Source organism: Cygnus olor, chromosome 7, assembly GCF_009769625.2.
Source record: "Cygnus olor isolate bCygOlo1 chromosome 7, bCygOlo1.pri.v2, whole genome shotgun sequence".
In the NCBI taxonomy this organism is placed as follows: Eukaryota; Metazoa; Chordata; class Aves; order Anseriformes; family Anatidae; genus Cygnus; species Cygnus olor.
In genome coordinates, this window is record NC_049175.1 from 236,385 (window position 1) to 263,852 (window position 27,468).

General features: G+C 40.8%; 1 protein-coding gene across 10 annotated transcripts in view; it reads right to left on the minus strand.

Moving 5' to 3' along the window:
* The window catches only part of USP54 (ubiquitin specific peptidase 54), a 101,629-nt gene that overhangs the window by 48,571 nt on the left and 25,590 nt on the right, over nt 1-27,468 (minus strand). For 6 of the 10 annotated variants that reach the window (XM_040563396.1, XM_040563399.1, XM_040563400.1 and 3 more), the window contains 2 exons: nt 3,178-4,032; nt 499-591 (listed from right to left, as the gene is read on the minus strand). In XM_040563396.1, coding sequence (XP_040419330.1) covers nt 499-591; nt 3,178-3,324 — 240 coding nt within the window. In that variant the 5' untranslated portion in view covers nt 3,325-4,032. Of the gene's footprint in view, nt 1-498; nt 592-3,177; nt 4,033-11,087; nt 11,247-14,777; nt 14,798-20,274; nt 20,397-27,468 lie in introns of those variants that run through there. The other 4 variants (XM_040563395.1, XM_040563393.1, XM_040563394.1 and 1 more) reach the window with 4 other exon arrangements.

Genomic DNA, 27,468 nt, shown 5'->3' on the forward strand with positions numbered 1-27,468 from the left:
TTCTAAAACAGAGACCACAAAGAGTTGCGCCTTTTGATGCAGACATCAATATTTACAGTAGAAAATACCTTTTAGTCTTACATAATCAACAGCTTTGAACAGAAAGGCCTTCCATGCCGACATTTAAAGCAGCTCTAAAGGAAAGATAAATTCTGAAGAGCATATTAACCATATGCAATAAAATATATATAAACCAAATGACAAATTAGAAAAAAGCACAAAGAAAATAGATGTTTTACTGCCTGAAGTGATAATTTCAAACAGAGGCTCATGATGATCCACACTTCACTGATGAGAGTCCTTTTTATCTGTAACTTCACCTACAGTATTTTCACAATGTAGTGGAACATATTTTAACAACAGCACTATGAGTATCAGCACCCAGCCACTAATCAGATTTACCTTTGCTCTCACCGATTTCCAGATGCATGTTAATTAAATATTGGTGATATGTTACACTTTTTTTTTTAATAAATGAAATTTATTTCCAACCCTTACCTTGAGAGCACAGAAGATGCAAGAATCACCCATACACTTGTGCGTCGTGATTTGTCGGAAACTGCGGCGAAAAATGTCCAGGTGCCAGAGAACCTGAAACACAAAGAGGAACACAAATGATTTTATGAATATGCTGCATAAAGCTTTGACTAAAAATGCACGTTAAATAATTCTGAAGCACATTAGTGTTAATGAATGTCACTTTTAACACAGTGTGCCTCTTAGCTATCTGCAAGCTGGTATTTTCACCTTTCTTTCTCAACAACTGTAGCACTTGGGAATTAATTTAGAGCAGGACATACTTCTCAATTTCTTTTCACGTGCTTTTAGACTAAAGACACGCTGCTTTGCCTGTGTGGCATTGCCAGCTCCAACTGCAGGTGCCCTGACTGCTCCCTGGTGCTTGGGCCACATTGAGCAGTTGCATGGCCACACTGCGAACCTCAGCAGAGGTGTCAGAAGCCCCAGCAGCCATGCAGGTAAGCTCCTTGCACTTCACTCCTCCTCCCTATCAGCCTCAATGTTCTGAGCAGAAAGGCCACATGTCAGAAGGAGCACACCAGCAGTGCATATCTGCACAAGATCTTGAATGTCAAAACAATAAATTACTAAAATCCTCTGTGCTCACTATTATCGTTACTAAGTGCATTTACATCCTGTGATGACTGGTGGATTTCTAACCCTAAGTAGTGTGGGTAGTTATTGTGGTAATGATCACAGCACATAAAAACAAGCAGGCTTCGTACGCCCTTCTAGCACCAGCGCAAGGCAAAGTTTGCTGTGATAGCACCAAGCTTTATCACTGTTTTACCACCAAACCTGTGCAACCATCTAAATTTCCACATGCACAGCAGCGACACTACTGATCTGAGGTGCTTCACAGTCAGCTCTTCGTGGTTGCTGCTAGCTCTTTCAACTTCAGCTAACAGCAACTGGGCTCTCCTGCAAGCCCTGCCCTCAGTACCAACAGCCTGGCAGGGGCAGAGGCTTGTGTTGAAAGAAGCCCTGACCCTCTGTGCCAGGCTCCAGATGGAACGGGAAGGTTGAGGCTGGCATGTGACTGACTAAACACTTCGTTAACATGAGCAGAGGGACCAAACAGCTAATTCTGATTAATTGGTCCAGTACAGTGCACTAGAAAAATGTACTGTTCTAAAAAAAAATTGTACTGCTTTCGAAAAGCGTTGCTAGCTTTAACAATTTGTTAACTAAACCATAGCGCCCAAATGTTACCTTCAACTGTATTATGAAATCAATCCATTTAGTGAATATTTAATCTGTCAACTTTCCCAAACTTTCTGAGTTGTGAGGGGTATGTTTATACTCACACTCTCCCAATACTTAAGGGCCTGGGAGGCAATGTAAACCTTTGAAGCATCTGATCACATACAACATTCCTGAAGAGCTACTACAGACTTCACAAAAAGAAAAAATAATACATTTAGGAACGAGCCCAATTTTTCACTGTAATTGCCTCTGGAGTTTATCTTGAATGTTTATAGAAATACTTAATAGTAAGGAGCAACAACATTCAAGAGTCTCTCAGACTCGCACAACGTTAAAAAAATAAGATGAAAAATAGAAGTATATATTATTACAAAATGATAATAATCTTTTTTCTGTTTTATTTGTATTCAGCTTTAACTATAAATATTTCTGGTGTACTATCTCTCTTGAGCTTCAGAAGGAAACAGCTTCTGTAGCACACTGCAGGCCAGGTCACACACTTCGCTATTTTATGTACGCTGTGTGGCTGCCATTAGGCTCCACTTAGTTCTGACATAGACTTAATAACTCAATGTTAGGAGGCAGCCAGTGATTACACCTTACAGCTTCACAGAACAATACAGCACATCACTGGAAACTCCACTTTTCTTGTGAGCACTTTCCTTTGTACCCAGTCCTGTATTTCCTGGCATATTAAGCTGTTTGAGGGTCACGAGAGTTTCCATTTGTATTTGTATCACCAGGGTATCTTGAAGCCTGAAGCTAGCTGAGAAGCTAATTTTTCCCATGGAAAAAGACAGTGACGCAGTCTGTACTACACAAACAAGTCATAGGAAGGGAAGGAGCCTGAAGTGGAGAAAGGGTTTGAAACCCTTCAGCTAGAAGGGCCGAAACTCAAACATACATTCCAAATATGCAAACAGTGACAACGCAAGCAGAGCAGCCACTCCACCACATTTTGACAAAGGAAAATTATTTTTTTCTAAATCAAAAGGTAAGTACTCAAACATCTAAACTAAACTACAAATTAGCAATTAAAAAGAAAACTGGACTGCATAAAAATATCCTGTACAAATATCATCAACCCTTGAACTTGTTTGGATCATCAAAAATTACTTTAAGGAGTAGACATACTGAAACCTATGCAATATTCTCCTATTTTAAAATAAATTTTCTACACATTCTCACCTTTGGTTGATATATTACAAGTCTGCACAGAAATGACTCTGTGTACTACGTGATTGTGCAAACACTTAATTTCACCAAGAAAAACTGAAAATTACCAGAGCTGTTCTGTAACACAACTAATCTGCATTTCCCAACTTAGCTTTCTTCTACCTAGACTCACAAACAATTACATAGTCAAGCCTGGCTGTACGCATTGCACAGCACAGAAAATATTGCAATAGACAGAAAGAGATGACAAAACCACTTTGCATTCTGTGATCTTACCTGTAGTGCGCTATTCAGGAAGCAACTGTTCTGTCCCGGTTCATTGCTCAGACCTTTACTGGGTGCTATTGAGGTTGTATTTCGTGGAGTAAACATCCCCTGGACATTCCCCCGACCCACAGAAAAGTAACTTCTTTTCCAAGACATCTTCCAGTTTTAGCTGTAGAACATGTAGGTTTTGGCTGGTACAGTGTTTTACTTGATAAGATCTTCCCTTTCTTTCACCAAAATTTCAGAACTGGAACAACATCCAATACTCTATAATTTATGGTTTAAATGGAGTTTATCTTTTCTTCAGCACAGAAGCAGTTTGTTTCTTTTAAATCCAGCCCAGGATGCTATTCTTCATTTGATGCTTATGTATACTAAACCCTCTTTTACAAGAAGCCATGTACAAAGTTTGCAGAGGGAAGGATTCCATCGTCTTTCAAGTTCATCTGTTATGCTGTTTGTCTCTTTTCCAAGTGGGTAGTAACTTCAGGGAACAAATGGCAGATTAAGGAGGTCCCTGAATCAAGAGGAGAAAAACAACAGCTACCTCCCACCCCCCTCCACCCTCCCCCCAAAAAGCACTTTTTCTAATTCTTTTATAATCCTCCCACAGAAGATGGGAAAAATCCAATTAGTAAGAGAGCACTGAAACCAAAACCATAAAGTCTTTGCAGCCCCCATTCAGTTACTTCTGTCTTGGGTGATGAAAGAGACATTATCCTCACAGCAACTCCAGAACTTGAGAGCGACGAGCTTTAGAGTAGCGAGGAGCCTGATACAGTTCTCTAATTCTGAGTGCGATCTTTAGAAGTTCCTCCTCCTGATCCTCCTTTTGCAATCGGAATGCCCAGCCGTGCCAGAAAGCTTGAGAGAGAAAAATAATCGAAGGCTTGCGTCATTTAATTATTCTCTTGGTTTTGTGGTGTTCTGCCAAGACCAGTGTTGCCTCACCTCCCACAATACACTGAATCTTCTGAGACAAAGCAAAAAAATATAAGCCTTCCTCCACCCAAAAAATAAAATAACAAGGAAAAGAATGCAGATTTATGAGTAAAGTATGTTAGAGCAAGAGGGCTGAACTATGTCAGTAGAGTTAAGAAGGAAGTTAGATTTAAGAAGAGAGAAAACATTCACACAAGCATCATGCTAGTGTTCATACATATCCTTTGCAATCCTTAAATATTACATATCTTTAAGATCTTAGTATTTCAAATAGTAGTGGGAGGATTTTGTGAATAGATGTTAATATACTGTCCATGCTAGAATTGGAATTTTCCACCAATGTTAGAACACTGAGATGAAGACAAGTCTCCGCACTGACTCAGAAGACCAGAGCTGTGTTCAGAACAAAATACTCTCCATGATTTATTAACCATAGACAGTGATTTTTATTTATATATATTTATATATATATATGCATATATATATATGCACACACACACACATAAGTTGCTTAACCGAGGTACACTGAATACACAATGTCTTCCAAGACACACTGATGCTTATGAAGAAATAAGCGTCATTCAATAAAAATTGCTCTTCCTACCCTAAGCTCACTTTTGCCCTTGTCTTGCAGGGAATATAAAAAAAGAATTTGTTCTAAAAAAATCCTATAAATGAACTGCAAGAATTTATGGTAATTTAAAAAAAAAAACTTCTTGCAAGAGTATCCCACCTCTTTCCCACCTCTATTTACTTTACAGCCAATAGTGTAGCATTTTTATGGGACACTGCCAATGAGGTTTAGGATTACCCCATTATTGATAACAGAACAACAATTGAATATACCTAGCATGAACAAGACAGCTCTATTCCACATGTTCTGAAGTAATCGTACCACAAAATAAGTACATGCAAAATTTGTGCATCAGCAAAAATTAACTAAGAGTACAACTCCTTACAGAGATATCCTGGGTATCTGTGAAGGCACATTTTTCACCTTCACCACAATGATAAGTCATCCATCTTCTGTCAAAACACAGAATTTCCTTAACATCCACGGATGTCTTACAGTAGCCTAACCTACTCCCTTCTAGTAATATTTTGTTTGTACTTCATTAATATTTGTAGAATTTGCTTAATAGAAGTCTCAGTGTTGCTGTAAGGCAGGCAAACATCTACATACAGATGAATATTCTTCCCAGTCGCCAATATGCCATGCAAAATTTTCAGATGTGCTTGCAAGCCTGCAGACACAGTCCATTATCATGCCAGTCGTGCAACATTCCTGAGCACTGAACATATACAGGTTTCATTTCAAAGCAATTTCATCCTCAACCCCCCTTTTCTTCGCTCAATCCCTTAATGAATCACAAGCCAAACACACTGTGTGAGGTAATTGACTTTCAAGCAACCATTTAAGAACCTCTGTAAACCATTGCTACTTGCAATAGGTGCAGCACTAAGCTTGAGCTGCAAGAGCCAGGAGCAGGATGTCACGGGAATGGGCTGAGGTACGCAGACTCCGTGCTAACTCACAGAAAGTCCCTGAGCCAAGCACTCTTCCATCCCCTTTCCACAGCACCTACAGGAAGATGGAAAATAAAATCCACAACACACCCCAGCAGCACAGGAGTGAGCAGCAGTGAGTAAATATTCATGAACTGCAAATCACGATTCTGCTCTCAAGCTGGGCTATAAATCTTCAAGCCAAAATGGCCCAGTTATTACAAAATTAATACATTTTTCTATTGATTTTTATTGTCTTGGGACCAGAAACAAATTAGAAGCTTTTTGTTTTGCCTGTAATCACAAGGGGAGTATTGCAAGCTGGCAGGACTCTGGTAGTAATCGTCCAAACTTCTTACATTTGTACAGGCTTAGCAGAACTGACTTCTTAGCCTACATTCTCCATGGTCTTTTATAGGGAGAAGTTCAGTCTGCTCATTTAGCTAGATGGCTGTTGCAGAGATAAGAGAATAAGCAGAAAACATTCAATCCAGTAACCACCCAGTTAGGACAGAACCACATCTCTGGAAATTAATGGCAGCTTCACACTTGACCAAACACTGTAAACTTACCAACATTATACAAGAGCTACAAAATGGAAGCCTAATTAGTCTGAAATATATGTATGACAATATTCATATGTATTATTTACGGATCCACTTAGCCTCTGTTCTATCATGGAAATCACAAGAAGGATAACAAAAAAAGCAGGAAAAAAGAACTTAAGGAAAAGAGCAATCATCACTATTAAAATATTCTGCTTTGCTTTCACCAATGACACAGCCACCACCAGAAAAAAAGCTAAGCCTCTTGTATTTTCACCTCACAATAGACAATTCCAAAAAAAAAAAGAAAAGAAAACAAACAAACCACCAGTGGTTTGTAAGGAAATGGAAGGGCACTGCCACACAAGCTTGTCCGCAGGTGCTCTCTAAACATGCTACTTCTCCCTGATACTGTGTGAGCTTGAAAACGATCCCAACCACAAAACTCAAGAAAAACAAATTTACTCTCTGAAATGAGATCACAATAACACAATGATATACATGACATGTTTCAGAGAACTGAATAGTTAAGTGAGAAGAAAATACTTTCACATATTATTTCTGATTAAAGAAGTTTTTGAGCCAGACTGTTCTCCCACTAAGGACACAAAAAAAGAAGTTTTTTTTTAATAGGACAAGGAAAACCCCTATAATTCAATTGCTACTGAGGTTTCCCAGCTTTCTCTAGCATTTTAACATCAGGGCACAACACGTGCAGCTCCATATAGCTCTTACATTACAAATGAAAGTTACTCAAAACCTATAGCTCCTGTACTATAGCTCCATGTGGCATACTGGCATAACCCCAAGCAAGTGAGTTTGAAGTAAAGGAGAACAGCATTATCAGATCTGAGAAAACTGTTCCTACAGAAGACAGATGATTCTCAGAGATGATTCTCATTGCTGGAAATTTTACTAGTACAGAAATATGACCAAAACAGGAGTGCCAGATGCAAAAACATAAACGATGCTCTTGGTTCATTACTCAAAATGTTATCTTAGAGACACAATAAATGGAGGCAGACAGCCTAAAAAGCTTCTAATGCACTTGAGTTTTATTTATCATGTGAAGAACACCATTCACTGGAATAAAGCACAAAAGTAATCCAGCCAGCATGATTAAGTAAATCTAACTAGATCCCTGAAAAGTTGCACAGACATAACAAAATTGTTATAATAAAGAGTAAATCATTTATAAATATTACATATCATTCATGAAGATTATATAGATCCCTCAAATCTGTATCTCCCAGACAGCAGCAGGCCCAACAGACAAGAGCAGTGCATGGGAGCAGCACTCGCGTCACCTCTCTAGCAGTGCACCCCTGGAGCAGTGCTGGCCACAGCTCAGCACGTACCCCTGGCCTGAAGAAATCTGACAGTCTGTCCTTGGGACAACAGGGCACAGAGCTCTCACAGATGTGCCAAAGAAGAGTTCAGGTCCCGATTCGTTTTTATATTTATTTGCACATCACACAAATGTAGCATCTCAAGTTGTATCCTTCCTTCTCTGGTGAGGTTCCACTATTCTACTTTGTTTTAAGGCAAAAAAATTGCCACGTTCCTCTTATTTCAGCTTCATATCTCTCCATACGTTTTAGGCTACTGCTCGATGAATCATTCCAGGCACAAGGCTGAATTAAAACAGCCAAATTAGGAAAGGAGATGCTTCCATTTAGTTCTAGATATGGCTGAAGCCACCAATTAAGTATTTATCACACTTACGTAAGATCAGAGGTTCAGAATTTATTTTCAGTGACTTATGTTTCTACATTGGTGTTTTCAGAAAAGAACGTGCTCCCCACCCCTGTGATCCTACCAACTTTTCAGGCAGTAGAGACCGGATTACTGGTGTTGAGAGTAAATTGTCCTTTCACACAGTAAAAACAACAATGAAATCATAAACAGATGAGAAATGGCACGGAAATCCCCTATTTTGATAGTTTTCATAACAAAGAAGAGAATTGTCCAAGATGATGCATTTTGGTGGAAGCTCTCACCCAGCTGGCTCCCAGCAGGGTCCCCTTTCAGCATGGATGCAGGGGAACAGCCTCCTGTCCCCAGCCCCATCCCAAGGTTTGAGGGAGAGCGCTCTCACAACCAGAGGCTTGGCAACTTTCTGTTTAACTGAAACGATGAAAGCATTTGCTAATTTCTGCGTGAATTAAATTATATTTAATCGCTCATCAACGTTAAGACCTTCATTTACAGTTCAGACCTCCCAAAATATCCAGCTTGGTATCTCAGTCTATGCTCAATCTCGAAGGTGATGAGATAAAAGAGGGATAGAATAAGTACTCATTACCTAATAGCCATAAGGCTGGATGAAGTAAAGAGTGAGCAGTGCAGAGATCTTATAGTAAATATCCTTGACAGAAGCCAGCTGCCTCAGTACCAAGAGGAGATCACGTCCTCTGGAGAACCTCTTGTCTTTTTGAGTTCTGCAACTAGTTGGAAATACTGGGCAGATCTCTCTGTGCACCTAGAAGACATACTGTAACTACTGAGAAGTGCAATCATTTCCATTCATCTCCATCCCCAAGAACTTTCTGATAGCACAAATGGGACAGAGAAAAACCTTTCTGCTTTATGTATGCTTTTTCCTCAGTCTTGATTGCTGTGCCGGGAGAAAGAGGAAAAAAGCCTGCAATGCTTTTGCTGTCAAGCTTACACCCATTTTTTAGTCTTCTGCTTAAACAGATAACTTAATTAAAAGGCTTTACCTTTACTTCTGCCTACAGGGTGGAACTGGGAACTGACAGCACAGCTGACACCCAGGACATAATCATACTGCTCTTTCTTATCCTTCATTCTGCTGTTGCACAATTCCTTGTCTGCAAAGCATTGTCATACCTTTACAAAGCTCTGAGTATCAGCTGGCTCCCAGGAATGACATGAGAAAACACATTGGGAGTTTCTGTGAAGTTCAGATGAGTGCTCTTTCAGACACCAGGGAAGTGGTTCACTTACCAGATACACAGCAATTATCCAAATGCTAGGCTACAATTTGCTAGTAAATGGTATCAAAATGATCTCCAAGTAAAGAGAAAAAAAAACAAAAAACAAAAAACAAAACTTCCCCAGATCCAAAGCTGGATCCGTTACAGCATGAGGGCATGACGAGCCATGACAAACACTGCAGACACAGCGAAGGACATTTCTCTGAGAGCCTGTCTCAAGATAATGGAAGCCAATGGGAAAGGGTCTCAACAGAACAGCGAGCAAACCAGGCTGGCACGTGTCCTTGATGAAAACTGAAGTAATTTCAAGCACTACCACTTGTATTTGTACAGCCTACGAACCGCTAGAAGAAACTGTAGGCAGGACACTGAAAGGGCCCAAGCTTCTTGGGATTACCACTCCCTGAAGCAGAACCGTTGCCATTTCTGCACTGCAATACAGCTTAATATTTCTACAGAGAGAGAAAACTGAGCGCTCTTTTTAAATGAAGAATATTCTTGTACTGACTTTCCAAACCAGCAAATAACAGGAAAAAACAAACCCACTCCATGTTCCTGTTAACAGCTGAGACCAACAAGGGGTGTGGAGAGACCGTGTACTGCAGAAACACCCAAAAGTGAGACTCTGCAAGCTGCTGAGGTCAAGCACAGCTTTACACTGCATGAAGGTGGTTTATTCTTTGCAGCGAGCAGCACTGCTTGCCAGCATTTTAGAAAATTATAGTGAACTGTGTCTTAATACAGTCTAACGAAATACTGTGAACAGTCATCTAATCCGAACCATTTGATTTTAAGCCCAACAGTCAGCCAAATCTTTTTGAAGAGCATCTCTCTCTCAGTTTAAAAAAAAAGTGGCAGAATGCCATGGGCTTTGAACTGCAGATGGCTCAGTGATGGTGGATGGCTAGAAACCTCCCGCTGCTGTAGCTCAAGAGGAGCCATCCTCTGCTTGTCCCCAGCTGTCTGGGGATGCTTCTGCGGGGTTATAGAGGCTCGGTGGTCATTTCTGCAGTCCTTCCTGGAAGCAGTACATCAGCTGAGAAACACCTGTCTTCTGTTCAAACCTGGGAACATGCAGACTTCTGTTCAAAATAGAGAAAAAGTATGTATCTATCCCATATAGCTACAGAGAGAAAAATAGGGTAGCCAGGCCCAGACTTTCATAAAGCAGTTAACTGGACCCAAAGTATCAGTGGCTCTCAATTGGACAAGCTATTAAAAACCTTCCAGTAATGACAATGACAACCATTAAAAGGCATATTGTAATAAAAAAGGTATTCAGAGCTGTGAGTTTATTTATAAAGATCAGCATTACAGCCTTTTCTGATCAAATATAACTTCACCTACAAGATGATCTAGAAGTTTCAGGACTACCTCACATTAGAGACTGCAGTTTTTAAGAACGCAATGTGGGATAACTGAACAATAAAGGGCTTCTGTTGGAAGACAAACAACAAGAGATGAGAGGTCATAACCAGAGACGCAAAGGCCATGTTATTTACTTTGTGTGGGCTTATTGCCAAAACACACTTCACTCCCTAGATAAAACCCTTACTCATATCAAAAACACTATATTAATAACCAGTGATCTCATGCATCACAGGACTTTCAGCACATGCGTTTGCTGCAGAGTCAATGAGAATGGAGGCAGGCGGATCCCAGCTTGGTATCCTCCTCCCCAGCCCCTTTGGAAGCATCTTGCCCCCCCCTTCTCTTATGCAACCCAAAGGAGCTGTTATCTCAACAGCTTTTCTCTGACACTTGAAGTGGGAAGGAACAGACATAGGTAAGAAAGTCATCTAGCCAGAAGTAAACCCAAAGAATTTCAAAATAGGACTCCAGAATAATTTGCATTCCCTTCAGATCCTCACTCCGCAGTTGCCCAGCTCTTTAAGACTGCTGCACATGGTAATAGAAGCAGGCATCTGAATACAACTGCGTGGAAGAGGATTTCTGAAGTACTTACCCTAAGTTTCATATCACCTTCTAAATGAAATGGAAGTTTACTCTCCAAAGATTGAATCAAAAGAAAAAAAAAGCCCTGTATTATCCATGTTAGACTTGGTGCTGGACGTTTCATAACAGGAAGGGGAGAGTGAAACCAGCTTCTCATCCCACTCCATATGGAATCTGTGGAGTTAAGATAAGCAGGGAAAATGCAGCAGCTTCAAATGTTATGCAAGTGCTCAAAATCAGTAAAACATCACCATTCAATCCTGTCTAACATAGGAAATGATGACAAATAGGAACAGGACAGCTGTCAACCATACGGTGAAAGGGAAAGTTCTGGTTTTATTCTAGCGGATGCCCAGACAGCCTCCTCCTGCCAGTTATTTCCCTCCTAAAACTTCACCTAGGCTTTCCAAAGGGGAGCTTCAAGACTAATTCAGTATTTAATTCAAACTCCAGGTACAATAATTTTCTTTGCAAAATTCTGCGTTTTACAGCCATATGCCTGAGCAGCAAGATTTCAAGGCTTTTTCTTGTGGCACCTTTATTCACAAGCAAATAATCTCATTCTTCTTCCAATAATATTACTGACCCAGGAAAACAATTATTTTCTGCTTTGACTTGCAAATTCTAGCTCGAGAATGACTAAAGAGTGCCTACAATGGTATTCAGTAACACAAGGCTTCATGACTGAGAACTTCAAATCTTAAAGTCCTGCTGCCACTCTTTTCCTGACCTTGCAGACTTTTCCTGCTAGGCAGCACCACAAAAATTTGCAGGAAAAAAAAAAAAAATCAGCCTCTTCTAGAACAGCTACCATGCTATAACTAAGAATTCTCCTGTCAATCTTCATATCCCTTTCCTTCCTTAAAGGAAAAGCCATTAGCTATCAATCCCAAATCATGTTCTGTTCACATTACAGCACCACGAATCCCTCTACTTCACTAACTTGTTTCATTATACCTCTATTCCAGTAATGCTTGAAACAGCTGAATGCCTTAATACATACACATTCACACAGAATAACCAACACAGGTAAGCAAGGTACGTACTTCCCAGGGAAACAGGCAAACAGAAAAACTCCAGCACCATCAGTAGCTGAATTTCAAAGGAAAGAGAAAATGTAATAAGCAAAGGCACAAACATGCAGACAGCAGCAACAGAATTTGACCAGACAGATGGACATCCTTTGGGTGGAAATTAGTCTTTGCAGTGATGTATTAAGAACCTCAAAGTTAAACACCGCAAGGCACTGTCTTTCCCAGGTAGCGTTCAAGGGCAAAAAAACACCCAGGGAAGAAAAGAGCTTCCTCTGTACAGAGGCACAATGGACTTTCTGACACCACTGCCTACAGAAGACATCTCCAGAGGGTGGACAGACACGATGCCCACCTCTGTCATGATCAACAGCTGGGGGCCAGACAGCACACTTTACAGTAAATGCATTTAGGAAATTACTCCCTATTTTTTCTTAAGGTCAGGATAGCTTGGAGTATTAAAGTAATACTTATTCTCAACCTATTAGATGAAACAAAATGCAGTGAATCATCCCACCATCACCACTTATCAGGATGGCTTCTAACACTCACTTTCTTGCCGGACTAGTAACGTACCAAGGTGCCAAACTGAAGCAGTTCAGAGGAACTCATGAAGACAAAGCATAGGCAGAGCGAAGAAAAAGAACAGCAGTTTAATACTGCAACAAGCCATAAACACCTTAAACATTTAAATCTTTTTTCCTGCCTTGCTAAAACTGACAAGCAGGAGCGCTCCCGCACTGCAGAGCATTACATGGATTAGTAGTCCCACCTAATGATATAAAACAATGCACCCAGCATCCACAATATGCTGCTTTTTCCTATTTTTTAAAGCAGTCATCTGTGCTGTACAACTATAAATAACACTTGAGCAGAATCACGAGTGTGCATGCACATGCATAAGCACTTAATCTTAACTTGGTTTTAAAATCATTATTTGTTAGTTTAGAAAAATAAGCATAACTAACAAGAATAGAGAAACTCATTTTTGCTTGATTTCGCCTTGTATATGGAAGTGTTTTTCTGCAAAAAACACCGAAACCTTCAGAACCTGGATAGGAACAACACTTGAACGGATCACAAGAAAAAGCTTTTACTGAATCAAAACATCCTGTCTCCCAACAGTGGCAATTAACATATGGGAAAAGTAAAGCAAAAAAAAGGTTGGGGGCAACATATGACAATGTCCTGTACCTTACCAGCAGTCTGGAACAGGCAAAGAGAGGGAGTAGAAATCAGACTGATTCACTGTTTTCTATCAAAGTAAGAGACCTGATTCACTGTTTTCTATAAACTAGCAAAGTAACACATCTGATTAGTGGATTTACAGAGGAAAAGACACTTTTTGCAAGCTGGTGACTTCTTCCTTTTGTAAATAGGAAACAAATAGACATAACCAGGCCTCCAAACTTCACATTCAGAACTCGCACATAGGACTCTGGTCTCCGCCTGGCAAACAGAGCATTTGCAATACGTTGCCACAGCCTCTCTCCAAGGCCTTTGCACCCCAGGATCAGGCCCAGCTGCCCAGCTCACTGCCCCCTGAGCGGACAGTCATGGACATATGGTGCCTCTCTTCAGCTGCAGTCCTGCCCGTTACTGTTTCAAAGCAAGCGCCCACTTTGTACAAATCTGTGTTTTAAAGAAGAGGATAAACGACAAATGAATGCACAACAGCCCTGAACTCACAGCTGAATATTAAATGCAGACAAAGTCACGCAATTATACCCACAAACCCAGAAAAGGAGCCCCTGTATAATACGATGCACTACTATGTCCAATACTGGGAATTTTTCTCTCATTGAGAAGCCCTACAAATAGACAATTTATTTTGCCTAAATTCTGATTTTCTATTAATTTAAATAATAGATTGTTAATAAACTGGTCAATAAAAACAGACCTAAGCATTCTTAGTATAAATCTTCTAATCTATAAACACAATCATAACACATTTAAAACATGACCATTCTGCCAATGAAAGACAATCTGGACCATAATACCTACAGCAGTTTCTTCTTGTAAGCAAACATTTTTATGCTGGTAAAAGACATTCTGACAGATGTAGTAAAATAAATATTTGGAAGACAAGAAGTCCCAGTATCTATTTCTTAAGCAGTTGTTAAAAAAAAAGCAAAACAAAACCAAACACACAACTTCAAATCCAGTTTAACCTGCTTCATTTTGTGAAATTTGCAGGACATGGCTAACAAACAGGCAAAATATTTTCTTCGACTTTCATATATAGTATATTAGTCAGAAATACATTTCAGGAACTAAAATATTGCATAATATGAATAGCACACATTGATGGAAGGTTTTGTGTGTGCAAAACAGATTATATCCTACAAACAAGATTTCTGACATACAACTCCTTTATTTTATGTTAGAACTGGAAGCAAGGAAAAGCTGTAAGATTTCAAAACAAACTTGTACAGAACTCCGACCTCCTTCAATGCAAAATCTGAATTCAAGTTTCTAATATAATTTTAAGAACATCTGTATTATCCTTACCAGATGCTACTATTTATGCAACTACTTCCATGCTGATTTTAAAAACTTATACAACTCTTTCCTTGTAGATTTTAACATCTTAAAATCTTGGGATCTGCTGGGGGAAAAAAAAAAGCAGCTGTTCATTCTCTAAAACACAAAAACCATGAGAGAATTACCTTGCGTCAAATACAGACTCATGAAGATGTTGTTATTGTTTTCATTTGGAAAGATTATTTCATCTTTACCAGAGAAATACTGTGACTACCAAATGCAAAAGGGATTATTCTGTGTCCTGCTGTGGCCTGGAGAGATCCACAAAGCATGAAAGAGACTCTTGTAAAATACAAGCAGGCTCTGTCCTAATGGATCGCAGAAGCTGTGCAAATGCACTATAACACAAGCTGAACAGACTAGTTGGGTGTTGGGGTAAGAAAAAGAAGAATGATGTCAACAGCTTTGATTTATTTTTGCTCTGCCTGGCAACGAAATGACACTGCTGAGCGGCACCAGAAGCTCTCTACAGAAAAACATAAAGGGCTCAAGAGGAGGTAGATACCACAAAAGGAATCTCTGCACATTATTTGTGGATTGCTCACTGGTAGAAGAAAGTGAAGAGGCAGTTTAAAAAGTTCCTGCATTTGCAATTAAAAGACAACTGTTAAATATGAAATTTAAACAGAATTCTGTGGGTACCCTGAGAAGTTATACTTTTAACCAACCAACAGGTGTGGAAAGACACCCTTAAATAACTTTGTCATTGTTATTTTAAAACAGACTGAGAAAGAACAAGCTTGAGGATACATTATGTCCCCCGATACAAAGAAGGGAGGCCTGGCCCAACAGGCCTGCAAAGTACCCAGGCAACAAGTTTTTAAGCCACTGAATTCAACACTGAAGAAGTAGCTAGAGTGAACTGCAGCCTTGCTGAACTTCAGGCAAGATTGCAGCCTGGACTATAAACAAAAGGATGCTGACCTTAAGAGTTATAGTTTAACTTCTTTCAGCAGAGGTTAGAGCATTTCAACGCTGCTGCAGGTTTTTTCGTGAAAAGCAAACAGTTACTTCTGTTATATCCTCAGACTGATCTCACACCAACTGATGAAATCACTTTCAAACTGAAAACGAAACACCCCTGGCTGAAACCTCCTAACTTTCCAGTGACCACTATCCTTGCTGTAAAGTTAAGCACAGAGGATTGCAGTTTCCAACTTCGTGCACCCCAGAATGGGTGAAATATAAAGTTTAAAGCTCTGTGCCTTCCTATGTTATTCTATGTGCTAGGTTTATCTTTTTTCTCCCCTGTAGAGTGAAGTACCCAGCCTAAACCGGCATCTCATTCCTTCAGAGCACCCCAGGGAATGAGACGCTTTGGGGAAAGGGCTCAGGCAAGACATGACAGCAGCTCTAAGGGCTCTTCTGCTCCACCACACACAGCAAGGGGCACGGATGTGGCTGGTCTCAGGATGACACCGTTTATGTAAGTGTTCACTTTTTTGCTTCTAACTGTGCCTGTGATCTTTGAAGAGTACGGCTGTGCCATGCAGCACCCTTTGGGGCAGGGGCAGAGCCCCATCCTGCCCTGTCCCCCTGAGAGAGGTACCAAGGATGCTCAGAGGAGAGGGGGTTCCAGGGGCTGCAGGTACCACACGGCACAGAGATGCCTGAGCTGGCCTCAGACATAGCACAGCATTTCTTACAGGCATATGGGGCTACTCGGTGACTGACAGACTGGGAAACAGAGCCAGTGGGCAACAAGGAAGTTGTATACAACAAGCACAGCTCTGTTCTACACCCTGTAGTTCCCCAGAATTTTCTCTTTTAAAAAAGCTAAATTTCTAGTTCTTATTTAAATAAAATTTGGCCTTGTCAATCTTAAAATCCTTTTGGGGGCTCTTCACAGAAGGCTTAGGCCCCTCAAACCTGTGGAGGACTCCACGTGCTGCTACAGCTACCAATGGTGGTCTCTGGGGCTCGCTGCGGCCCACAGCAGCCCCGCAGCCCCACGGCCTGCAGCCAGCATGGGGCGCAGCCTTCTCCTTCCAGTCACAACTGCACAAACAGCTCAGCCTCACGTTGCCCACACCTACTCTTGCCAAATCCTGTTAAGACAAGACCCGTCAATACGCTCCAGGCCCGGGTCTCCAAGCATTGTAACCCACACAATGCAACTTTGTTTCCCCATGATTCCCCAGACAATACGCTGCCAACAGGAAAAGCTGCTGAGGGGACGAAGCTCCCGCACTTGCCAGAACAGGGTGTGAGGAAGATTAGCAACTCGATACAACAACAAATGCAGATCCAGAACACCAGCGAGACAGCGAAAAGGCAAAAACAAATACTGTTCTGTTACAAGTCCTCTCCCTCAGAATAACCAGCCTTCACAGAACAATCACCTGACATCTGGAAAAGCAACATCACTAAAAGCTATCCTTATCAAGGAGTTAGCACGCCATGATGGTATTTTCAGTCACCACATTACACCACAATAAATGCTGTGTTGAGAAATCACAACTACTAAATTGCCCTTCAGTACTAGAAGAAAGCATTAACATGCGCTGTTACTTAACATTATTCTTATTAGGCATTGCTTAACCAGCATTACAACATATCCCGCTTCCTTATGCACACCTGTAAGGGAGACAGGAAAAAATACGAATATTCTATCCAGATTAAGAGCTTGTGCATCCTTCCTCTGTGATTAATAAATCACACATACATATGCACGCGCACACACAACCAAGTGGCTGACCTGGAAAAATCTTACACTTCTGGCCAATCAGGCCTAAAGGCACTCCATTTGAAGCTAAACTACTCTGAGCTTGATTCAAAACGTGTGATGTTGGGTACATTCTGTCCGTTAGCCTAGAAAGAAATCCTTCTGTCTTTTTAGCATTCATTTCTTCCCAGTCCCCTCAAGTTCCCCAATTCTAATATACTATGGTGACGCAGGTACTCACTGATTAGGACAGGAATTGAAATATACATCCTCTTATGGAACCAAGTACATTATAAACTTCAAGAAGACTTGTGGAAATATACATGTATTAATTCTTCAATTAAAAGATCGTTATTGTGATTCAAAACATCCAAACCTGAAAAGATGCAACTGGAAAATGGGTGAAATGCCATGGCTGTGACACATCTCGTCCCAGAGCTCACATCTGTGACAACTCCCAGGAGTTAACAGCAACTGAATAACATCACTTAGCTCTTGGTGGAGTTGAAAACTGCCATACTGAAAAACTTTCCCACGTATATATTTGTTCCAGCTCTCTTCATTTTGCTTCCCAATTACTAAGAAAACCTACTCTTTTTTTTTCACATAAAAGTAATTTGCTTCTGTATATATCTATTCAGAAGTGCCGTAAGAGTACAGTTTTCTCCATTGCATTGCTCTGACTATATTCCAGTATTTGGTACACCACTCCCTGCATTCACTTCTAAGGGCCTTTGGATCTAGCATAATCTTGACTTCTCAATTTTTAAGTGCATGATTAAATTCTGCCCCCATATTTGATGATGCCAGCCTTCACTAGCCATTTGTTAGACTTTAAAGCAAGTGCTTCTGTTTTCTCTCCCCCGGAGAAGATGGAAACATACCAAAAACATCTACAAAGCTATTCTGTTATCCTCCAAATCATTCCTTTCCTGCAAAGCATAGAAAAGCTCAGTAGTTAGGCAGCAGGTGTGCCAAAGCCATTGTTCATCCTGACAGCCACCACAGTCTGTTTCCTTTACTTCTCTAGCTGTTTATCATGTTTCTCTGGCCTTAGAGTGGGAACTCTCTAAGCTGGAATCAGCCTGTTCTGTTTTGTAAGGCACCTAAATCAGAGACTTGAGCCTGTAGGTGTAACTACATTACAAATGAACACAAAACACATAAAACACTATGTCCAGAATGCTTTTCCATTAAAGCACAAAATTATTGAACTGAATTTTTGGGGAGTTTTGTTGTTTTGTTTTAACAAAAAAGCATAATTAGCGATGACGACGTTCCTAAGGCTTCTGTAACTCTCATGAAGTACAACATGCTAGGAAGAAATACCCACTGAACTTTCTAATAATGCAGATGAATGCAAGTAGCTCCCTGATGTGCTTCAGTTTGCAAATTGTCAGATGGGCTGGCCTCTGTCCTTTCAGGCTAATTCCACATTCACCAGCTCATCACGCAATGGAAATCTGACATTGTATCAAACGCAAGTTCATGCTTGTCTTCCTGTACAATTAGCCAGAGGTTGTGATACAGCGTTCTTGCTATCTGTGGGACGACAGGCGATTTCTGGGGGTGACATTGTCTATCGACAAATGAACCAGAAATCCCACTGCCACCAAAGCGGGGAGGGCACTTCCCTCTCCATCCCAGTGCTTGTGGGCAGGCAGGCCACATCCCTGCCCTCTGGATCGCAAGAACAAATTCAGCTCAAAGAATTAGCACTTTGAGGAGAATGGGAAAAGAGGAGAAGGGCTTGTTTTATTTCCTACGAGTTTCATGAGGTGAATTAACTTGCCAAGAAGTTGGAGCTGGGGACAAGGGAAGATGCAGTGTGCAGGAGCGCAGGCTTCCATGCTTGGCTCCGCATCAGCTCAGCCCACCCAACTGAGAGCCACCGCGGCAGCTACAATCGATGTCTGGCAGCCTAAAACATGCAGGGATTATACAAAAGGTATTCCTTCAAAAAAGTCTGGGATGCATTTGAACAAGCAGAATTTTTTTTTATTATAAAGAATGATGAGCAGTGGAAATGATATATAGCTTTTTTTCCCTGTTCCCCCCACCTCCAGTGACAGATTTTAGAACTGGATTTATCATTTGGTGGAATTAAAGCCTGTTTACTGTCACCAAATTTATGAAAATGGTTTGTGTATTTTCCAAATCTACAGATTTGAACAAAGATGCATCTCATGCTAAAAGCTGCAGCAATGAGAAGTATGGAACAGTCATGGTAGAGTTCCAAAATTCACATAATAATTACTGTTTATTTTGGAAACGAGGCACTTCTATAAAAGGCAGGGAATCAGGAAAGCTGCCAAAGTAAGTCCTTACTTTCACAAATCAACACATTAAAAATAATTTTAAGAGCCCTACCTATATTTAATACCTCATTTTATTACCAATTTTCTTTCAAACAGAATTCAAGCTAACAAGTAGTGGGAAACAAAACTGCATCCATATTATGAAAAAAGCAGTCTTAAGAGCTTCTGACTACGTATAGTTATACTATATAATAACTATGGGAAACAAATTGCCAATATCCCTTCCAGTTGTCACAAACATTGAGGTGCAGAGAGATTTTGACTGGCTTCATCTTCGCATTTATTATGGATAGTACTAGTCAGCAGAAGCTCTGGTACGATGGACCCAAGGCAGCTTATGGCTTAGAAAGTGCATTTCAGACACGCACACATAAGAAGATATATAAAATTTACACATACGAAACAGCATTAGGAAGTAGGGCCTGAACATTCAAATGCAAATTAATGACAAACTGAAGTAACACTACTTCTTCGCATCTCAGAAATAAGACAATCCACACTGAAAAGCAGCATTTTCTACTTTTCAGTACCATATATAGATGAGCATTCCTGTGACAACTTAGATTTAATCAGAAAAAGTAGTCACAACAGTGGCGACACTGAATTTAAACAACAGATTTCAAAATTAGTAAGACCTACCTTTAGAAGTCAGTTTCTATTGTGTAAACTCCACATTGGTATTGCAACAAAAACTGGAGATCAGAGCAGGCTGAAAAAACTCTCAGAGGACATTCTGTTAGAGTAACTGCTCTGAGTAATACTTACAAGGAAAAATTATTTAAGGGAGGAGGAAAGAGCTAGAAGAGTGTGGGAGGGGACAACCTGCAGATTCAAACAATAGGAAGCTGTTAAAACAAAACAAAAACCCAAGGGCCTCCGTCAACACAGGAAAGTCCCATTTGAAAAGCATTGCCCCCCGCTGCCACCTACCAGGCAGGCAGCTCTGCCAACAGAGATAAGACCAGAGCCTGCTTACTAACAATTCACTTTGGAAACAGGGCCATGAAAGAGGGAGTAAAGTTTTACAACCCCCTTCATAAAAGAGATGTGGCTGGGAGAAGGCAGAGGAGACTGGGCTGTAATGGATTACTTCTATTTACAGCACCCTCTGCAAAGCAGGGCTCACCTCAACCAAGTGTGACAAGTGAACTGGCAAAGTTCCTGCAAATTGTTTAGTTAAACACGAAGGATGACTTCTCATAGGAAGGGTTGATAACCAGGATTGACATGAAACCACTGAACAGAACAAATGAGAGGACTCAAAGGTTGCATCAGTTTTGTTCCCTCGGTTTAGAGCACCGTGGTTCCAATGCAAACGTAAAATCAGTCTTTTAAAGAACAATTATTGCAGTAGAATTCCTGGAACCATCTCATATGTTTCAAAACTAGTGATGTTAATCAAGAAAAAAAAGGAAGCTTGTCCAGCTTCCTATCAGCTTTCTATCCCAGAAACCTACCACAGACTCAGTTATTTAAGCTTTGAATCAGCATTACTACATGATTATTCTCAAACTCTTACAGTGCAGCTCCTGGGACACTGATGCCATCCACATTCAGCATCCATTTCTTCTTCTAACATGGTCACATTCACAGCACAGATAAGAGGAGTTACAGTGCATATCCAAGACCAAAATAACTTAAAAGAAAACTTTGGTTGTGTTACAAAAAAACAATGCACCCCATTGTCTTTCTGTCCTAGCACAATATAATGCTAACAAACAGAATCAGATTCAAATATAATAACGCCTTGGACCATACAAGATATTGAAGATACTATCCCCACCGGGACCATTTACCTAACAAAAACAAAAAATGTACAAAGGAAGCAGTTGGAATACAATTCAGTCATTTCACCTTAAAAACAATCCAGTCTTGCAGGGTAGAAGAGGCTCAGCCAAGTTTTAACCATGTCTTTCCATAACGATGCAGTTTTGGTCTAACAAAAACAGGATTAAGAGCAAGAAAGGAAAAATATGTGGCAAAGCACAATACTCTAAGCAGTGTTTTATCTTGTGATACTTCTGTATACTCCCCTTAACCCCAGATTTTAGATTTGCCCACGCAAATCTCAAATCATTTTTGAAGTGTCCTAATAGTGGCACAACTGTGAACAAAACCTAGTACAATATTTTGAGCCCAGCATGATTACTGAATATGTTCTACAGTTGCATACGTCATGTTAACTCAATAGCACTTGTTCCTCAAACAGCTTGTTTCAAAGAAGCCAAACCACTTAAAAGTACAGATTATAATATCAACACAGACCTTTTCCAGCCAGAAATCCTCATTTTTATCACACAGGAAGAACAACTGAGCCTCCCTGGTGTCTTGCACCATTACTTGGATCTGCAGGTTTCCTTACTAAGGGTTTGAAGTCCATCCATTTAAGCAGCATTATGTCGAGGGCTCAATGACCTTCAGTTGGCAAGCACCCTTGCAGAGAAAACACTGGTCTCCATGTTCCCTTCCTCCTCCTTATCCCACAGAAGGAAGCATTTGCCTATTCCTCCTCAGACACGCAGGGACCACAGAGAGCCTCATGTGACTCCACTCATTTCCTCGCTGAGGTGGTGTGGGCGAAAAAGCATGGCAGGAGCACCTAAATCTATAATACCAAAGGATTTGCAGTACCAATCTTTACAAGTTTGCTTCAGCCTCAGTTTCCATCATTTCAGAACTCCCTTCTCAGCTCCTCCTAAAATGCTTCAGGCAACCAGACATACTTGAGTAACAACTAGAAGTAAGGATCAAACTGAGGACCTTTTCAAACACCCACTTTTATGCCATTTTACACAGAAACTTGCAGTTACCATCTGAACAATATCCGGTTCTTCAATATTTCAGTGACTAAAGAAAGCACGAGAAGTACTTCTAGAACTGGTCCTGCTTTCTGCTTCCGTCACACCTAAAACTCAAACTTGAAAAATCACACAGCAGCAAGGAACAGGTAAGACTTTTCCTGCTAAAACAAATCCCTCTGCATCAGGCAGAAACCAGGACTTCACTCCCTACCGCCAAAGGCCAAACAGTTAAGGCAGCAAGCAGGGTTCCACGCCCCACCAGAAGCCAAGGGACACTTCCCTCGCTGGAGTGCAAGAGCTCTCTGAGCTTACAAAAGAGCTCTGCCAAACACACTATCTAAGCATCTGACTCACTGCCACCAAACGAAGAAAGAACTCATAGCAATTATCGTATTTCTGCACAGAACAGGGGGGGGGGGGAAAAAAGTGTTCCCACTCTTCCAATGTCATTTCACCTAAATTAGGACAGTACAGCAACCCTCAAACAGCTCTAGTCAAGTGCAGACCCTAGGACTATTAAGACCTGATAGCAATGCTAGCTATTATGCAGTCAATCACATAGTTGCCTCAGACTGAAATAAGGCAGGAAAACGAGTGAAGATAAAGCAACAGAAACAAGCATGGAATCTCTCTCCCCATTCCTTGCTTTTCTGTTTGTTTTAAAGATCAATAAGCTGAGAAGCAAACATATTTGCAGACAATTTCATCTATTAAATGCGTATGTGCCTACAGCATCCATTCACAGTTGGCAAGATAAACAGATATTGTCTAAGAAAATGACAAAAGCATATGTTAAAAAAAAGTCTTTAGAAATGAGGTATAGATGACAGAGCTGCATGTGCTTTCATTTTGAATACTGACAACAGTCCTCTTCCCAATGTCTGCAAACTCTCTGGATTTCAGCTCCCTTCTGCCATTGCAGATCACGGAGCTTCCTACCGAGCAAAGACTACGGTAGCCATTCCCTTTACCCCTGAAAAATTTTCCACCGTAGCACTCCCACTCGTAGAGCTATAAATGTCAGCACATTTAGTATAAGTTTGTCTACATTGAGACTTTTGTCAGGAACAAACGATAAGGGGCGAACTCTACACCACCATGCAGATGTAGTTTCTGACTGGTTTCAACGAGCTGGTTCCAGAAGTTCCTGACCACCTTTCACAGCTCTCATTCCTGGTCTCATGCATTGCTGTTCTGCAGACGGCAACCTGTGTAGGACCACATTACAAATTGCTTCATGAGAACACTCTGGGTTAAAAATAACTAGAAAATAAAACGTTGAAGGGGTCTACTTTTATGATCTCTGTTATTCACAACACAGAGCAGCCCTACAGTAAGCAGCTTTAACTAACCCAACAGAGACAGAGAAAGAAGAGTTAGTGCAGCTTCTCATATCATCTTTGCTACCAAAGTCAAGATACTGCAGAGATGTGCTAATTTCTTGCATAGGTAACTCACAGCATGTTTTCATGATACAGCTGTGCCAACCCCACAGCTGCTACCAGGATGGATCCATTCCCATCACGTGACCCTTCTGCTCCCCTTACACTCGGACTAAGCAGTCCACAGAACAAGCTAGTATAGAGAAAATCTGGGAAAAAAATAACTACCAAAGGAATGATAGGTTTTTTATTTTCCCCTCCATCAGCTAGCCCACTCAGAATTCAGAAAGCAGACCTGGGAAGCAATGGCCTGAAGTCAAATTCCCTTACCCAGATAACAAAGGTGCCCCTCAATCTGCCTTCAGATGCCTGCACAGCAGTCAGCGACATGGACAACAGGTGTGGTGGTTTCATGCAATGTAGGAAACACCAGGCAGTGTCAGCCTGTTTACCTTCCCCAGCCTCTCACTCCCACTGCTTCCCAGCACAGCACCATCAGGGAGCTGTGCTGTGAGCCACCTGCAGGGCAAGAAGCCTGGCACCAGCTAAGCAGGGAGGGGAGCACTCAGCCCAGCCCCTTCCCAAAGCAGCCACAGCAAAACTGCATCAGGTTAGCAACAAGCCGCTCTTGAGGAAAAATCAGTTCAAAAATACTGCTGTAAATGAAACCCCTGGTTAATCTTATCTAGCCTCCTTGTTGTAAGCAAGCCAACATTTTGTTGACTTCCAGGACACATCCCCTGGAATTTTAAGAAATCTGATTGCCCCCTTCATTGAAAAATGTTGAGGTCAAGAAGGTTAATTCGGTGAAGTGGACACAAAGCAGCAACCACCAAGAATTCTTTATTTATTTATTTGGGGTGGGAGGAGGGCTGGTTGAGGCAGGGAAGCTGGTGTTGCCACATCAGCGGTACATTTTTCAAGAGGAGGGAAAAAAGCCAATGAAAAATCTACAGCAATCGAACAAACTTCAGGGCAATGTGTTCAAAAATATTAGGCAAACACATAAGCTGTACTCAGCTGACCTTCTCCACATGGCAGGACAACTGTTTCAATACTGTCTGAGGGGGGAAAAAAAAAGCATGGTTTACTCTGTTAGATAGCCTTAAAGCCAAATGGAGCCACTGATAAAAACCCATATGGCTTTCTGCCTTGCCATTTTAGCAATTCTTTTATTAAGAACAGGTTACCTAGAGCTATTAAAGTCACTTGTAAATTGCAAGATGAGCAAAAAGCTTTTCTGCTGTTTCTCAGTATTTCTAAAGAATAATCAAACATACTATTGCCTTGCTAGTTATCAACAATCAAAGTTTTCAAGACTACCATGTTATACAGAGACTGGCGAAGGTGTGGCTGTACTTTTTATGCCCTCCACTTTCCCTCAGCCTCCCAAGCATTCATTCTGATCCTTGCACAAGCCATTCCCATGTGGCAACACAAGCATTCCAGCGGCCAGAGTCAACCAGGTCAGGGAAAGCACTGAGTGGGTGGAAATACAGGCCACGGCTGTTTTAAGTCGCATCTGTTCTTCAGCACTCCCTATGTTGCCCCACAAGTATCTGTGTAGGATGCCTCAAAGAGGTAGTACCAGCTGAATTGTTTGAGAAACTGTGGTCTGCAGTCTAAGGCAAAACCTAAACTAGCTTTAAAAATCTACTTGGGAGCACTGAAGTCGGAAAGATTCCTTAATATCTCAAGTCCAATCCTTGGCTACCAAGAGCACTATCACTGCAACTCCTTGTCAGATCCTTATGGTTTGATTAATGAATCTGGCCCATTTACAACTTTAAACGTAAAAACAGTCTGTATATACTTAGTATTTTCCTCTTCTCATCTTTCTTATGTATGTTTTGAAGGCAGAGAGCTCCTCATTGAGACCAGTCTTCCTTTTGGCAGATGACTCAAGAAAAAAGAAATACCAGGAGAAAGCAGCAAAGCCTGAGCACTTCATTGTGAGCAAACAGACCCTGCTGGCAGATCCTTTGACTCCTTAGGTCTAGGAACTCCTACCCAGTGCTCCACAGTAATTCAAACTACAGCGCTGGGAGGTATGGGAGGCCACGAAACAGCCACGGTTCAAAGATTAAAGAAACACATGCAGGAACCAAAATACCACTCTTTATGATACCGATGAACCCCCACAAATACTACAAATAACTACATTCTTCTTGCTACTACACTCAAAAACAAATCCAAACCAAAAAAAAAGCAGCTGCATTGCACACTTAAGTGACTGCAAAATGCAGTGTGCTACATTTAATCCACCCTGGGTTTTGTGATTTCCACTTCAGTATGTGGACCAGAGCCAAAAGAGTATTTTATAAATATCCTGTCAAGAAGGGATGGTAAAAGGTCTTCTTGACAACAAGCAACACACTAGCTCACAGATGCCTGTTAACCAAACAAACCATTTACTTTTATTTTTTGTCAAAACACAAGCAAATCATTTCAGTGAGTGTGATTCTCTGCCACGCCAAAGCCACAGACAAGCTTCCTGTCACCTGCACAGGTGGAGCAGACAAGAACCACTGTTTTACAACCTAAAAGACATGGCACAAAACTTGTTACCTCATAGGAAAAGGAATTTCCCGTGGTTTAGATAAGACCCTGAGACACAGAGGAACTAATTTACAGTTTAACCAGGTCTGGAATCAGAAAATACCTTTCCTCACATAAAACACGCACATGGCATTGGTTCAGTGTAAATGGAGCAATAAAGCCGTATCTGCTTTTCCCAGCATCAAGTTCTTAGATATGTTTGTGACCCGAAATTGAGGCACCCGACTTTGATACACCAGGATCTCTGCAACGGTGTGGTCCTTGACTGAGGCTTGCAAAAATGTCTTATGAAAGACGACTGTGCAAGATTGTTTCAGCACTTCCATCAACTCAAACTGATGCTTTTCAGGCTCTTTTCTGACACAAAAAAAGGAGATGACTGATTGGAGGTGGAAGATTCACTTTGGGAACTTACTTACATCCGTATGACACCAAAAAAGAAAGTAAGCTCTCCAGCAAACCCTCCTTGTTTGTTCCCTTTGATATTTTAGTTCCTCGGCTTTATTAGTTTACTTTTGTATCACTTAATTTAACAACAAAAAAAGATCACAAAGACATGGCAGCAAAGAAGGCAATCAGACTCATAAAATTTTATCTTAGATTGTTTTACATTTCCTGCCCTAATTATTTTCCTTTGTGTCTTATTTTTAGTGTTTGTCCTATAATTGAACCTTGGCAGACTGACACACAGTCAGGATGTATGGCACAGAACTCCCAAAAGCATTCAAATCCATAACGCGACATTTGAAGGGCTGAAAACAAAAGTCAATGACACATACAACTCCAGAAATCACTCCAATCACTGAATAAATATTTTAAAACAAATTGTAATTTGCAACTCATAAAATTCCTCTATAAAAAAAAATCAGCTATTATAAAGAGGGGGAATAACAGCATTTCTTAAGTTCCCTTTCTTTCCATCTTGAAATACTTTGTGTGTTTCATTAGAACAGCCATTACCTCATAAATTTGTATGTACCTACAAAAGCTTCTGCAGATGCTTAAAATCCAGTGATTTTTCCAATTGCATATACAACCACACATATGAGTTTTACTGTTTGTTTCACAGCTAGTGAAATGAAATTGGCTTA